Here is a 12,903-nt window from a genome sequence, read left to right on the forward strand (position 1 = left end):
GTCAACAAAGTGCAAATTAATATTCAATGCAATTTAGCCAAACACAGTTCCACTTAAGGTAAAACATTTGCAAAGATGTGTTTGTTATGTCAGCTTTTTCCAGCTCACTGTGATTGAATGTAGGCATTATTCAGGGATTTTTTGAAACGTGTAACATAAGGAAGTAAAAGAAACACTAGTCTGTTTTTAGTTTATATATTTATTAAATTTTTGATTAGAATTCTATTATGTATTTATTAAAGTATATTATGAATAGACTGTTGAAAAAACATCGGTTGTGATAGCTTAAAAGCATGATTGCATTACTTTAAAAATGTACAAGCCACGATGGATAATGGAGTAACATTTATATTTTATATTTTAATATTTTGGGAGTAATCTGACGCTCCAAAGTCAAAGAGCCAACAATATTTGTCAGTCCAAAAGCGGCACATATCAAAGCATTTTTACTGCAAGATTGAAAACGGAGTCGTGCGGTGAAACGCCTGCGTGTCCCTTTTAAAACAAACCCAGTCGCTGTCAATCATCGGGCATTCCGACCAATCCCTGAGCGCCCTTTTTTCAAAAGCAGGTTTGCCCGCTGTGCTTTTATATTGCAGCCTGGCCTGGTTCTGAGCATTTTACTACCACGGTTATTGCCACAAATCAAGAGGGTAAAGTGAACGGCATGGAACGCGCACCAACTTTCACGAACTTCGGTTCGCTTCGCGGTATTTCAAGGTTCACAGCCAAGATCGGCACATGCAGATGATACAAGGCAGTGCAATGGGGACTCGGTTTGTCGGTAAATCTTGAGCTGATACTTTTTCAAAAACTCACAGCCAAACTTTGAGCAAAAAACATGACAAGTCTTTCGAGGTTTGGTGGCTGCCCTCTGTCTTGCGTCAACCCTGGGGAGAGCAATACCGAACCCAGTGTGGTGCTGCCACCTTTGGCAGGGGAGCACATGGGGCACCCCACTGGCCCTTCTTTAAAACTGTGTCCCTCGCACAATTTACGAGACTATCCTGAGACGAGGGCCACTGCATATGTTGACCACTCTTTGCCCCACTTTCCGGACACAGGATACAACAGTCACCGCTTAGACGCCAACCCTAGGGGCATTATCATTGGAACAAACCTGGCAGGAGCAGGCATGCCACCAGTCACCGATCAGTTTGCACCGAGACCTAACCAACATGGCACTATTGGAAGATATCGTGACCTCCACGGCTACAGGGATAGCCGTAGCCACGCATTCTTCACAACGTATCCAGAGCAGGCCCACGGCTCCATGGATGCCAGCAGAGACCTGAGTGGCCAGATGATGTTAGGTCTTTCAGGAGATCTTCTCTCAAGGGCGCATTCGTATGGGCAATCCCACAGCAGCCCTCGGGCAAACAGCCAGCAACTTGTTACTCAGTTTTTGGGGCTCTATAAGCCCTTGAACATGGCCATGCAACGAGGAGGGAGTGATGCATTCCTCAGGTGCTCCAGACAGACCTTGACGCACGACTTGGTATGTAAGTGGAGCGATAGCCAAGGAGACGTTGGCAAGTCGCCATGTTCCAGGACTTTTGGAACCATGTATGAACTTGTCACTCATGTGACAATCGAACACGTCGGAGGACCTGAGCAGTCCGAGTACATGTGCCACTGGGAAAACTGTCCCAGGGACAGAAAGCCATTCAAAGCCAAATACAAGCTGGTCAACCACGTCAGAGTGCACACAGGGGAAAAGCCATTTCCTTGCCCCTTTCATGGATGTGAAAAGGTTTTCGCCAGATCAGAAAACCTCAAGATTCACAAGAGAACCCACACAGGTCAGTAAATAATAATCATAACAATAATAGTAGTAATAGTAATAACAATAGTAATAACAATATAGCATACAATAACACATGCATTTAACATGTTATACGCTTCATTTACATGTATTTGTATTTGGTGTAGCCACAAATAGCCTTGCATTGCTGATATACGTACAAAATGGTTTTAAAAAAGCATGCAAGAAAAGCGTCTGTCGCCTGTTTTCATTAAATTTCTGAGATGTGTAATTTTATTGATACATAAAATAAAGAAAGTTGTGTGTTTTGTCAATAAACGTGTTATTTAATATGTAACATGCCTAATATTGAACATTATTAATAAGCAACTCTGAAAAATGCTTTATTTAGTTTATAACCCCAAACGTGGAGCTGTTCTTTTATGACAGTAACTTCAAGACTTGTTGCATTTACATAAATGTGCTTTAGCTTCGGATTAAAAAAAACATATATGTTAAAACCTAGTAAGTAAAATAACGCATTAAGTTTAACGTTTGGCAGTGCAGAGCACTGCTGTGGTTAAAAGTAAGTTGTCAATGCCAGTTGTTTGGGTGCCCTCATTCAGGCAGGGAATTAAATAAATAAAAGCCGGGACACCGGAGAGCTGTGACGTGGCTATGACGCGGTGCCCAGCTGAAGCCCCGGCAGGAGTAAATGCGCTCTCTGGCGCGCGCTGCATCCATCCAGCTTACAGGGCAATTCGATTTCATGTAGAAATGACGTCAAATACATTCTATAGTTTTACATCTGCAGTTGGTTCAGAACCTACCTGTACAGTAAACAGTCTAAACGTAGTTGTTAAGAGTCTCAATGCTCAATAATCCAGGTACACAAATCCACAAGGTGGAATCAGTTTATCTGGACACAAGATGACAACTTGTGTAACGTGTCCAGATGAACTGATTCCACCTTGTTGATAGTATTCAGAGTTTACATGCTTTTATATTTATTATGGTAATTAACTGTAAATTAAAAACCTTTGACAGTTATAAGGTACTTAGTCTTATAGTGGTGGGTTGATAGAGGTTTGTCCCCAAAACATTCATATTCTAATAATTAAAAGAAGACAAACATATAGATCTAAACTAAAGTAAAATGATCAGAGTTTTATGGTATATTTCATTATTGTCATATTTTCACTTAGTAAAAAAAATCAGCTTAATAAAAATCGTCTAAAATTCGTATTGTATTGTGTCGTATGACGAAATCGTTGTTTTTCTGTAGAGTGGGTTCAAGTTAACCTAGAAATTAGATACAATCTTAAATCAAGATTTTAGATTGAAGAGTGCAATGGCTTTGTACATTTAATAGGAAATTAGCTAGAAATGAAGGTATAACCTACAGTTGTACCTGATGGCCCTGTATAGCCTAATAGACTATTAAAGTGAGCTGAAATTGCCAATGTTGACATAACCTTTTTGGAGACTAATAAAACAAAAAGAATAATTAGTGCCCATACAAGTAATCTTGTACTAAAATAATTTTCAAATTAAAAGTTGTGTTTCATATTTAATGTCTGTTCATATTTTAGTTTCGGGCCCTTATTTAATTGTTGTGCTAGATGAAACTTAATTTAAGATAAATTAAGACATTTATACAGTATACTATTCAGTAAAATTTAGTCTTAGTTCTGAAATGATCTTTAAACGCGATACACTTCCATAACACGCATAACTTTGCCCACAAAAACACACACACACACACACACACACACACACAGGTATCAATGCAGACTACGTAAGAGCTCTGACCTTCGAAATTCGCCCTATATTACTCACACAAAAGTAGTTTTATGACAACTGTATAACTGTCGTGTTTTATATAATTTAATTGCAATTCATGTTGTTTTAGATGTGATAACATTAACACATAAAACTTTATATAGTTTAAATTACAGCTCTAAAACTCATCTCCACTTTATTTACACAAAGTCTAGGCTAGTTTTTCTTATTTCTTATATATTTTTCAGCATGGAATGATATTTAAGCAAACCCAGTTCTGTAAAACAATATATAATTACAATAATTAAAAGTGTGCATTTTTTATTATTTCTAAATCGCTTAAACTCAATGAACACTATAACTTCTGGCACAAATGAAGACAGATGTAATGTAGTGTTGCTATTTCAGCTTTGTAATATGCTTCTGCAATGTGCTTTTGCCTGGTTTTAAGCATTATGATTTGGAACTTAAATAATGACTTTCTGCGACTTAAAGACTGAACAGTGTTTGACCAGGCCTATCAGTTTATTCAATTGATGGCCCAGTTGCATGTGGCCTACTTACAGTATGTAACAATAGAATTTTGAAGCATGAAGGGCCACAACTTGACCCATAATGCGCCGTTCATTTTTCCTCTTTTAGGTGAGAAACCGTTCAAATGCGAATATGAAGGCTGCAACCGGCGGTTCGCCAACAGCAGCGATCGGAAGAAGCATTCGCACGTCCACTCGAGCGACAAGCCGTACATGTGCAAGGTCAGAGGCTGTGAAAAATGTTACACCCACCCGAGCTCGCTGCGCAAACACATGAAGCTCCATTGCAAGGCTTACGCGGCTAAACCGGGCGAGGATGGCGAGCACGGGTCTCCTGAGTTGGCGGGAGAGCCAGTCCCATCATCCCCTGTAGCGGTGACGCGGCCTTTGCCTCCTGCCCCATCACAGGACTCCCCCGAGACTGTAAGGTCACGCTTTCATCACACATTTGACAGCAGTCTGGACTACACGGCGCACAGGCCGCAGTCATTTTTGGATCCTATGTTGCTACACCGGAGCAGTTACAGAGGCGAAACGGGCCAGTACACGTATAGCCAAACGAGTCCCACTTTTGCCCCCAGTCACAGAACTTTTGGATCAAACTCACCATTCCAAAAAAGTATTGTAAATGGCTGGTACACGTGCCATGGTGGCGCAGAGACTTTTTCGTCCAAGCAGGGTAATAATGATTAACAGTGGTAATAATGGTCAGGATGGCTGTACAAGAAAAGCAGACAAGTGGAATTTGGACAGGTTATGTGATTTAGACCCGGAGTTTAAATGTATGAAACCATTTTGCTATCAAGCTTGAAAATCGTGTCTCTTAAATATCGAATATAGATGAATAGTTTGTTGTTGAGAGCGTTTCATGTGTTCTTGTGTTTGGTGAGTTTTGGTTTGTTGGTAAAAGTCATTAGGTGAATGAACACACCCCTTTCTAAAGAATAGCACACATCAGCACTCGGTGGTTATCCAGGACAACTATGATGTTAAAGCTATGGGATACATAAATCCACTTATAAAAAAAGTCAAGCAGATCTGGTCGTCTTAATGCGTCGGTTAAACACGTTACTGTTGTTTTATGATGATTACCAACAGTCATTCATTGTTATCTGAACACAAATGAACACAAATCCACACTGCCTTGTTTTAAAGCATTACTAGATTAGTATAAGAACATGCAAACAGCCAATGTATTTTTTCCCTCTGATTCATACTGAAATTTGACAAAAAATATTACTTGAAATAGAATGTATTCGTATTGCCTCCCATATATATAAATGATATATTGAAATGCAAAGTAAAATAAAGCCTGACTCACCTTTGGTCGGTTGTTAAACCACCCTATGCCAGTGATGCTAGTGTACACACAATATTTCCAAGATGCATATTATTTGCTTTATTATCGTTAATCCGTGGTAAGGGAAGTTTAGATTTCTTTTCTGGATAATGTGTTTTAATTTATGTTCATATAAGTCCCACGCAAAGTTTCTGCAATACTTTTTGTAAATGTGCTTTACTTCTTTCTAATGATGTGAAATAAAGCTGTATACTGCTGGGCAAGTTTCTCACAGGAAATTAAATGTTTAAATTAAATTTTGCTGTATATGCTGTACAGTTAATTATGCATTCAAGATTTCATTAAAGGTCTCTGAACATTTTGAACATGATGGGTGTAATTAAATTAAATTAAAAAACGGCTGAACAATACTTTTCAAAGTGTAGGCTATCAAATCGTGTATTATTCCATCCAGACATATGACAGTGAAGTTTAAACCAGTTACTCGCGATCTTACTAAAATAAAATGTTAGTAAACCTTTCTTCATTATTTCTTTATTGTATAGATGATCGGTAAATTGAGTTCCTGATGATAAAGGTCCGAATGTGTTTGGTTACGCAACTCAGTATAAAAATAATAATAATAATGATGATAAAAATAATAAATGCTGACTTACTGATCTTTCCATTTTATTTTACCAATCCCAGTCACATCATGTCGATGTTTTAGTTTATCAATGCCCTGAACTCGTATATTGCTCTAAAAATGCCTGTTTCTGTGACTTCTCTAATATCATTACTGTATGTAGTTGGTGATTAAAAAATCCATATAAATTACCCTATCTTTATTATGGCTAATAACATGCCCATAACTGTGCTGTTACAAAAACGTAGGCTGATAATAAATGATAACATTATAGCTTGGTGGGAGCTGTTTTAATAGACCATGCTTAACTCATTAAGTAATTAATCAAATGTTCATCCCTTTCAGCACTTTATTGTCATCATAACTGTTTCAAGTAATCTGTTCTTGTACAAACTTAAGTCACGTGTCTGTGATTTATTGTATCATTTGGTAGGAACAGTGCTTTCCTGTTAACTTTCAGTGAAGATAAAGAATGAGTTTGGAAACTTCTGACATATGGTTTTATAACTGATCCATTTGTTGGGGAAGTAGCCCAGTATGACTACACCAGTGGGGGTGAGTCTTTGTAAAGTTGTTTTGTCTGCATTTTACTACTTTGTTAAATACATATTTTGCAGTAAATGTTTCACTCACTGTGTGTGGACGAGTGGTAGCAAGAGTGGGTAATGCTCTGCTTATTTTAGCTTTTCAGATATTTTGTTGTTACTGCACTTGTCTGTGTGGTTTGTGAAAGGATAGACATTTAACATTTTACATGCTGGTTTCTGCTTGTGCTGGTGCATTTTTTCATAGTTTCTGTTGTCAATGATAGTGCCTTGGGTTGGGTACCTCCAAAATGACACTGTACTTAAGTAAGCGACTGATAAAAGCAAAACCACTTTATAAATGAGTTATGCTACTTTTTCACATCTATTTGGAACACCAGGTTTTTATGTAAACTGCTTTTTTTTGCAAAATTAAAAAGATTACTCAGGCATGGCTCATAAAATATATTAAATTATGTTTGTCTGGAATTGGTTGATGCACTTATTTGTGTTGATGTGTCAAGTGGCAAAAATGCTTAGATTAACCTAAAACATGTTGTGAATCTTTATGAGCAGTTTGTTTTGAAATTTGGAAGCAAAGTCCTCAGATTTGGCCCTCAGAACATAGAGTAATAGCTTACATGTGGCAAAAAGTCCTGTTACTGAATGATACACAGGCATGTTTGTTCAGCTAAGGGGGAATGTGCACTGTTGTTGTAATAAAGGCATGATTCAACATATTTAATATATCTTTAATCATCAAACTGATAGAACAGTGATACAGGGCTTCGGCATGAATGTTCCAAAAAAAGTTGTATGATTGAAACAAAACAGCATGGCCCATACTAGCTATTTACAAACAAACAATGTAGCCTTATCATTTAGTTACAAGTCTACTTGTCTTTGTGCATTTACACAATAAAACATCGCTAAACATCCTAAATCTGATACTTACTTCTTTATGAGTGTGGATACTTCCTACATAAAACCGCATGTCTAGGCCTGTGTGTTTTTGGCACAGCACTACTTACTCCAGAATATCAACATGCATACTGCATTCAACCCTAAAATCTCAAAGGTAGTAGCTCTAAACTTCAGAGAAAAACTAATTAGGGACATATGAATGTACATTTCTATTGGTTTAGTCAAACATAACCGGCATGCAAAAGTTCTTGTTTGTTTGACTAAAACCAGGAGTGATTTATAGCATACTTATAGCTTATGGTGTGCATCTGCAGACCCTGTATATTTTGAAATTTTCTTCTGTATATGATTTCAAATATTTAATAATGATATGATCTGACTTTCCGATCACTGTAAGCCTCAGTATAAACTACTGGCTGTTTAATGGTTGTGAGGTCAAGGGAATTAAAATGTAATTTTTTTTCTTTAATACCTGGGTGCGATGACTTAAACAAATAATAATTCAAGTTCCATTGTTTTTACCTTTAAAGTAAGAATGTCCTGTTATAACCTTTTACATTGCAGTATCTTAGTGTACATCATATTTTAGTATATCTTTAAAAAGAAAAAAATGCTCTTCTGCACAAGCCGTAATAAAAACATTAACGCGGGTCATTTAGATTACTCTAGTAAAATGATATGCTTTGTTTAAGGACTGCATGGTTGAAGTCCTGGATTTCTGCATATGTTTTTTCAGTTACTTTATGCATCTACTTTTTGAAGTTGCCCACAGGGATTAGTATTGCTGCATGACACATTACCCTGGATATACAGTGTATCACAAAAGTGAGTACACCCCTCACATTTCTGCAAATATTTCATTATATTTTTTCATGGGACAACACTATAGACATGAAACTTGGATATAACTTAGAGTAGTCAGTGTACAGCTTGTATAGCAGTGTAGATTTACTGTCTTCTGAAAATAACTCAACACACAGCCATTAATGTCTAAATAGCTGGCAACATAAGTGAGTACACCCCACAGTGAACATGTCCAAATTGTGCCCAAATGTGTCGTTGTCCCTCCCTGGTGTCATGTGTCAAGGTCCCAGGTGTAAATGGGGAGCAGGGCTGTTAAATTTGGTGTTTTGGGTACAATTCTCTCATACTGGCCACTGGATATTCAACATGGCACCTCATGGCAAAGAACTCTCTGAGGATGTGAGAAATAGAATTGTTGCTCTCCACAAAGATGACCTGGGCTATAAGAAGATTGCTAACACCCTGAAACTGAGCTACAGCATGGTGGCCAAGGTCATACAGCGGTTTTCCAGGACAGGTTCCACTCGGAACAGGCTTCGCCAGGGTCGACCAAAGAAGTTGAGTCCATGTGTTCGGCGTCATATCCAGAGGTTGGCTTTAAAAAATAGACACATGAGTGCTGCCAGCATTGCTGCAGAGGTTGAAGACGTGGGAGGTCAGCCTGTCAGTACTCAGACCATACGCCGCACACTGCATCAACTCGGTCTGCATGGTCGTCATCCCAGAAGGAAGCTGACGCACAAGAAAGCCCGCAAACAGTTTGCTGAAGACAAGCAGTCCAAGAACATGGATTACTGGAATGCCCTGTGGTCTGACGAGACCAAGATAAACTTGTTTGGCTCAGATGGTGTCCAGCATGTGTGGCAGCGCCCTGGTGAGAAGTACCAAGACAACTGTATCTTGCCTACAGTCAAGCATGGTGGTGGTAGCATCATGGTCTTGGGCTGCATGAGTGCTGCTGGCACTGGGGAGCTGCAGTTCATTGAGGGAAACATGAATTCCAACATGTACTGTGACATTCTGAAACAGAGCATGATCCCCTCCCTTCGAAAACTGGGCCTCATTACAGTTTTCCAACAGGATAACGACCCCAAACACAACCTCCAAGATGACAACTGCCTTGCTGAGGAAGCTGAAGGTAAAGGTGATGGACTAAACCCAATTGAGCACCTGTGGCACATCCTCAAGTGGAAGGTGGAGGAGTTCAAGGTGTCTAACATCCACCAGCTCCGTGATGTCATCATGGAGGAGTGGAAGAGGATTCCAGTAGCAACCTGTGCAGCTCTGGTGAATTCCATGCCCAGGAGGGTTAAGGCAGTGCTGGATAATAATGGTGGTCACACAAAATATTGACACTTTGGGCACAATTTGGACATGTTCACTGTGGGGTGTACTCACTTATGTTGCCAGCCATTTAGACATTAATGGCTGTGTGTTGAGTTATTTTCAGAAGACAGTAAATCTACACTGCTATACAAGTTGTACACTGACTACTCTAAGTTATATCCAAGTTTTATTTCTATAGTGTTGTCCCATGAAAAGATATAATGAAATATTTGCAGAAATGTGAGGGGTGTACTCACTTTTGTGATACACTGTATATTCTCCCTCTCCTTTTGACTGTTTGTGGATGTGCAGGCTCTTATCTGTACGCCTTACAGCTTTATACTTATCATTAGATAGGTGTTGGTGTAAATTCCCTTAGAATATCTTCCTAATATGACTGTAAAATGCAATATACTCACCTATCCACACCCAGGGCTTATTCATTTTTATGCAACTGCTAATAAACCTTAAATTCTGAGCTTTGATTACTCAACAATATATTTTCTGCCTAGCAACAGTATACTACCGTGCATGTTCATCGTACCTCTATCCTACTCGCTGTAATATGCGTTTAGTGTTCCTCTGGCAATGCTATATCAACACTGATGACCACAGTGCAAGTGGCATTATGAAATCATGTCATCCGCTTTAGCACTGCTCTAAAAAAGCTCATCCCACAGAAGCGGCGTAAGCTCACGCCAGTGTGGTGTGGGGGTGGCAGCCATGTAGGCTGATGGGGTGCTATTTTAATTGGAATCCTGCCTCTTTCCAGTGTCCCCAGGTCAAGCCAGCGGTGCTGATGCTCTCTGGCTGAAGCTTTTTTTTTTTAATCTTTGACTGACCCAACTCTCTTCCAGCAGAACTCCCCATTCCCTTCTGTCATCAGATGTTCTGCACCTCTGGCTACTCGTCCTCCCATCTCTTACACTGGCCCCTTAATCTCCGTGCATATTCAGTGTAGTCCTGTGGCAGGTAGAGCTTCAGAGCCACATCCCTGCTTTTTAAAGTACTGCTCCCTGAAGCTTGTCTTGCTCTCTCATTTTTTAGCATTACTTTAGTGTACACAGACACACACACGCACACACACACACACACACATAAATATATGTGTACATGTCCTTTCAAAAAAAAAAAAATTCAATACACCACATTCTGCTTGAAGTTCTTGTCATGCACACACGTTTGATGCTAAATGATGGTAGCCATGAAGCTAAATTGATTTTAGAGGTGAGACTATAATGAGCCTATCCACATAATTGAAAACAGTAGTGTGAACTGCAGCTTGTCAATTTAAAGCCATGTAATTTATGTGAGGTGGTTTGTCTCATATATATTACGAAAGTAATTTGTAAGGTATAAGCATTGCAGTATCAATTTTAGGGTCAAAATGTAAATCAAAAACTGATTTTCATTCCTGAGCCAAGTATTGCTAAGATTCTCTTTCATCTTCATCTATTGGCCAGTTTTATGTGTCAGTGGTGGTGCCAGTCACTGGCTCAGCCAGGATCGGGTTATTAAATAGCAGCCTAATTACTTGCTTAACATTCAGTCCAGCTATTAAAACATACCCTGTCTTTTGCAAGGTGGCTTTGCCCTAGCTTATTGATATTTTAAAGGTATCAACTTACAGGTTAGTGTATTTGACACTAGGCAAAAGGGTAAACACGATGATTTGATATATAGACACATTTTCCCACCAGCCAATGACCCAAGTTGTAACTTTGTGACTCAGTGCATAGGAAACACTGGAGCACTATTTAACTAAGGAAGTATGAACAGATGTCTTAATGCTTTACATGCCGCCCCAAAGCAAATGATCACTGCAAGTCAGACAGGATTTAAGCCAGTATTGTTTTGCATGTACTAAGCCTACACAACTTTTATCAGATGCTGCTATTTCCATATAATTTATGTTACCTTTTCTATCCTATTCAAAATAAAAAAGTAAAACAGTATACGTAAATGGATTCTTGTTTATTTTAGGGCCTGATTGTTTTCCTACCATTATATTTACACAGTATTACACTTCAATGCATGTTTAAAAAAGAGTAGATTTATCCATGTCGTGCTTTAAGATGAGTGATCAACAGCAGCAGTCCTTTCCTATGATCGTACCTTCAGATCATTTACATTAGAGAACAGCTCTATGTCCTCTGCTTGGCAAGGGCATGCTGGCAGACCTCAAGTGTGGTAAAAGCCAGCTAAACATGTTAAAAAGAGAAGGGTTGGATGCACTCAAGTCAAGTAATCTGCTCTTTGACTAACAGACTCATAGCATCATCTGGTTATTTCTTTATCCTGTGTTTTCTAACAGTGCCAACATTTAAGGGAAATGACTTTAACATATTAATGGTACATCATTTTAAGTTATTTAGAAAGGTCTGGGATCCCAGAAATACTTAAGGCTGTCACACAATCTTTTATGACTATGTTGTATTATGATAATCACAATAACTTGAAGTACCATGTATGTATGGGTGTTTAATTAGATCTGCAGCAGTATACATCACAAGGGGGGCATGTGATTAAACCTGTGGCAGTAAAAAACTAAAAGAAAGATGGCATCTAATTATTTTCTTTATTGAAGTCCATCAGTCCTCTGAATGTCACCCTTAACGCTTTTAAAATAGCCCTCGTATCTGTATGACTGCAACGACTGACTCAGTGTATACTTGACATCGTCTTTTATACTACTGATGCAGCTGTGTGTGAGTTGCTGGTCTTCAGTCTTCTAGAAAGTGAGCCTAGCTGTAATGATCTTGCTGTTAACCTTTACGTATTACACTCATGGCTTGGGGCCAAACTGTACATTGATGGATACTTTTGTGGATTAAGTATGCTGACGGGGTTAAGCAAAGGTCTGAAATTCTTTCTAGGGTATTTCAATTACAGTTTGAGCATGCTCTCTGTAAAGACATGTGTCTTGAAGGCTATGAAAATAGTAGTTGGTACAAATTTAATTTGGTCTATGGTTTGGTTTTATATTAATTTACCAAAATAAAATGTCAACAATTACATTTTATTCATCCTACTTGCTTAGTTCTTGGTTGAGTAATCTTTGCAATCTATTATATTCAGTAGACCTTACAGATAATTCACGTTTTAGCCATGGCACACTTTGGGTCATTCTCCCGCCATTCAAACGTCATTTCCAGTTTAATCTGTTTTTAATCTGTAATCTTTGTACTGTGTACCATTCATTTCTCACTTAATCTCGATTGGATTGCCTGTTTCTGAAAAACTATCCCCATAATGTTGCAACCTAGCATATTGTACAGAGGTGGTGTTGCTACCTGGGTTATATGCCTTGTTAAATTCATGCCACATATAGTTCCTAGTCT

General features: G+C 38.7%; 1 protein-coding gene across 1 annotated transcript; it reads left to right on the forward strand.

The window, feature by feature from the left end:
• Nucleotides 1–841: 841 nt before the first annotated feature.
• On the forward strand, nucleotides 842–4,872 carry zic6 (zic family member 6). The gene is made up of 2 exons (XM_062999817.1): nucleotides 842–1,802; nucleotides 4,169–4,872. The coding sequence occupies exons 1-2, from the start codon at nucleotides 842–844 to the stop codon at nucleotides 4,750–4,752; spliced, it is 1,545 nt and encodes a 514-aa protein (XP_062855887.1). The 3' UTR covers nucleotides 4,753–4,872.
• Nucleotides 4,873–12,903: the final 8,031 nt, after the last annotated feature.

This window comes from Trichomycterus rosablanca, chromosome 8 (assembly GCF_030014385.1).
Source record: "Trichomycterus rosablanca isolate fTriRos1 chromosome 8, fTriRos1.hap1, whole genome shotgun sequence".
Classification (NCBI taxonomy): Eukaryota; Metazoa; Chordata; class Actinopteri; order Siluriformes; family Trichomycteridae; genus Trichomycterus; species Trichomycterus rosablanca.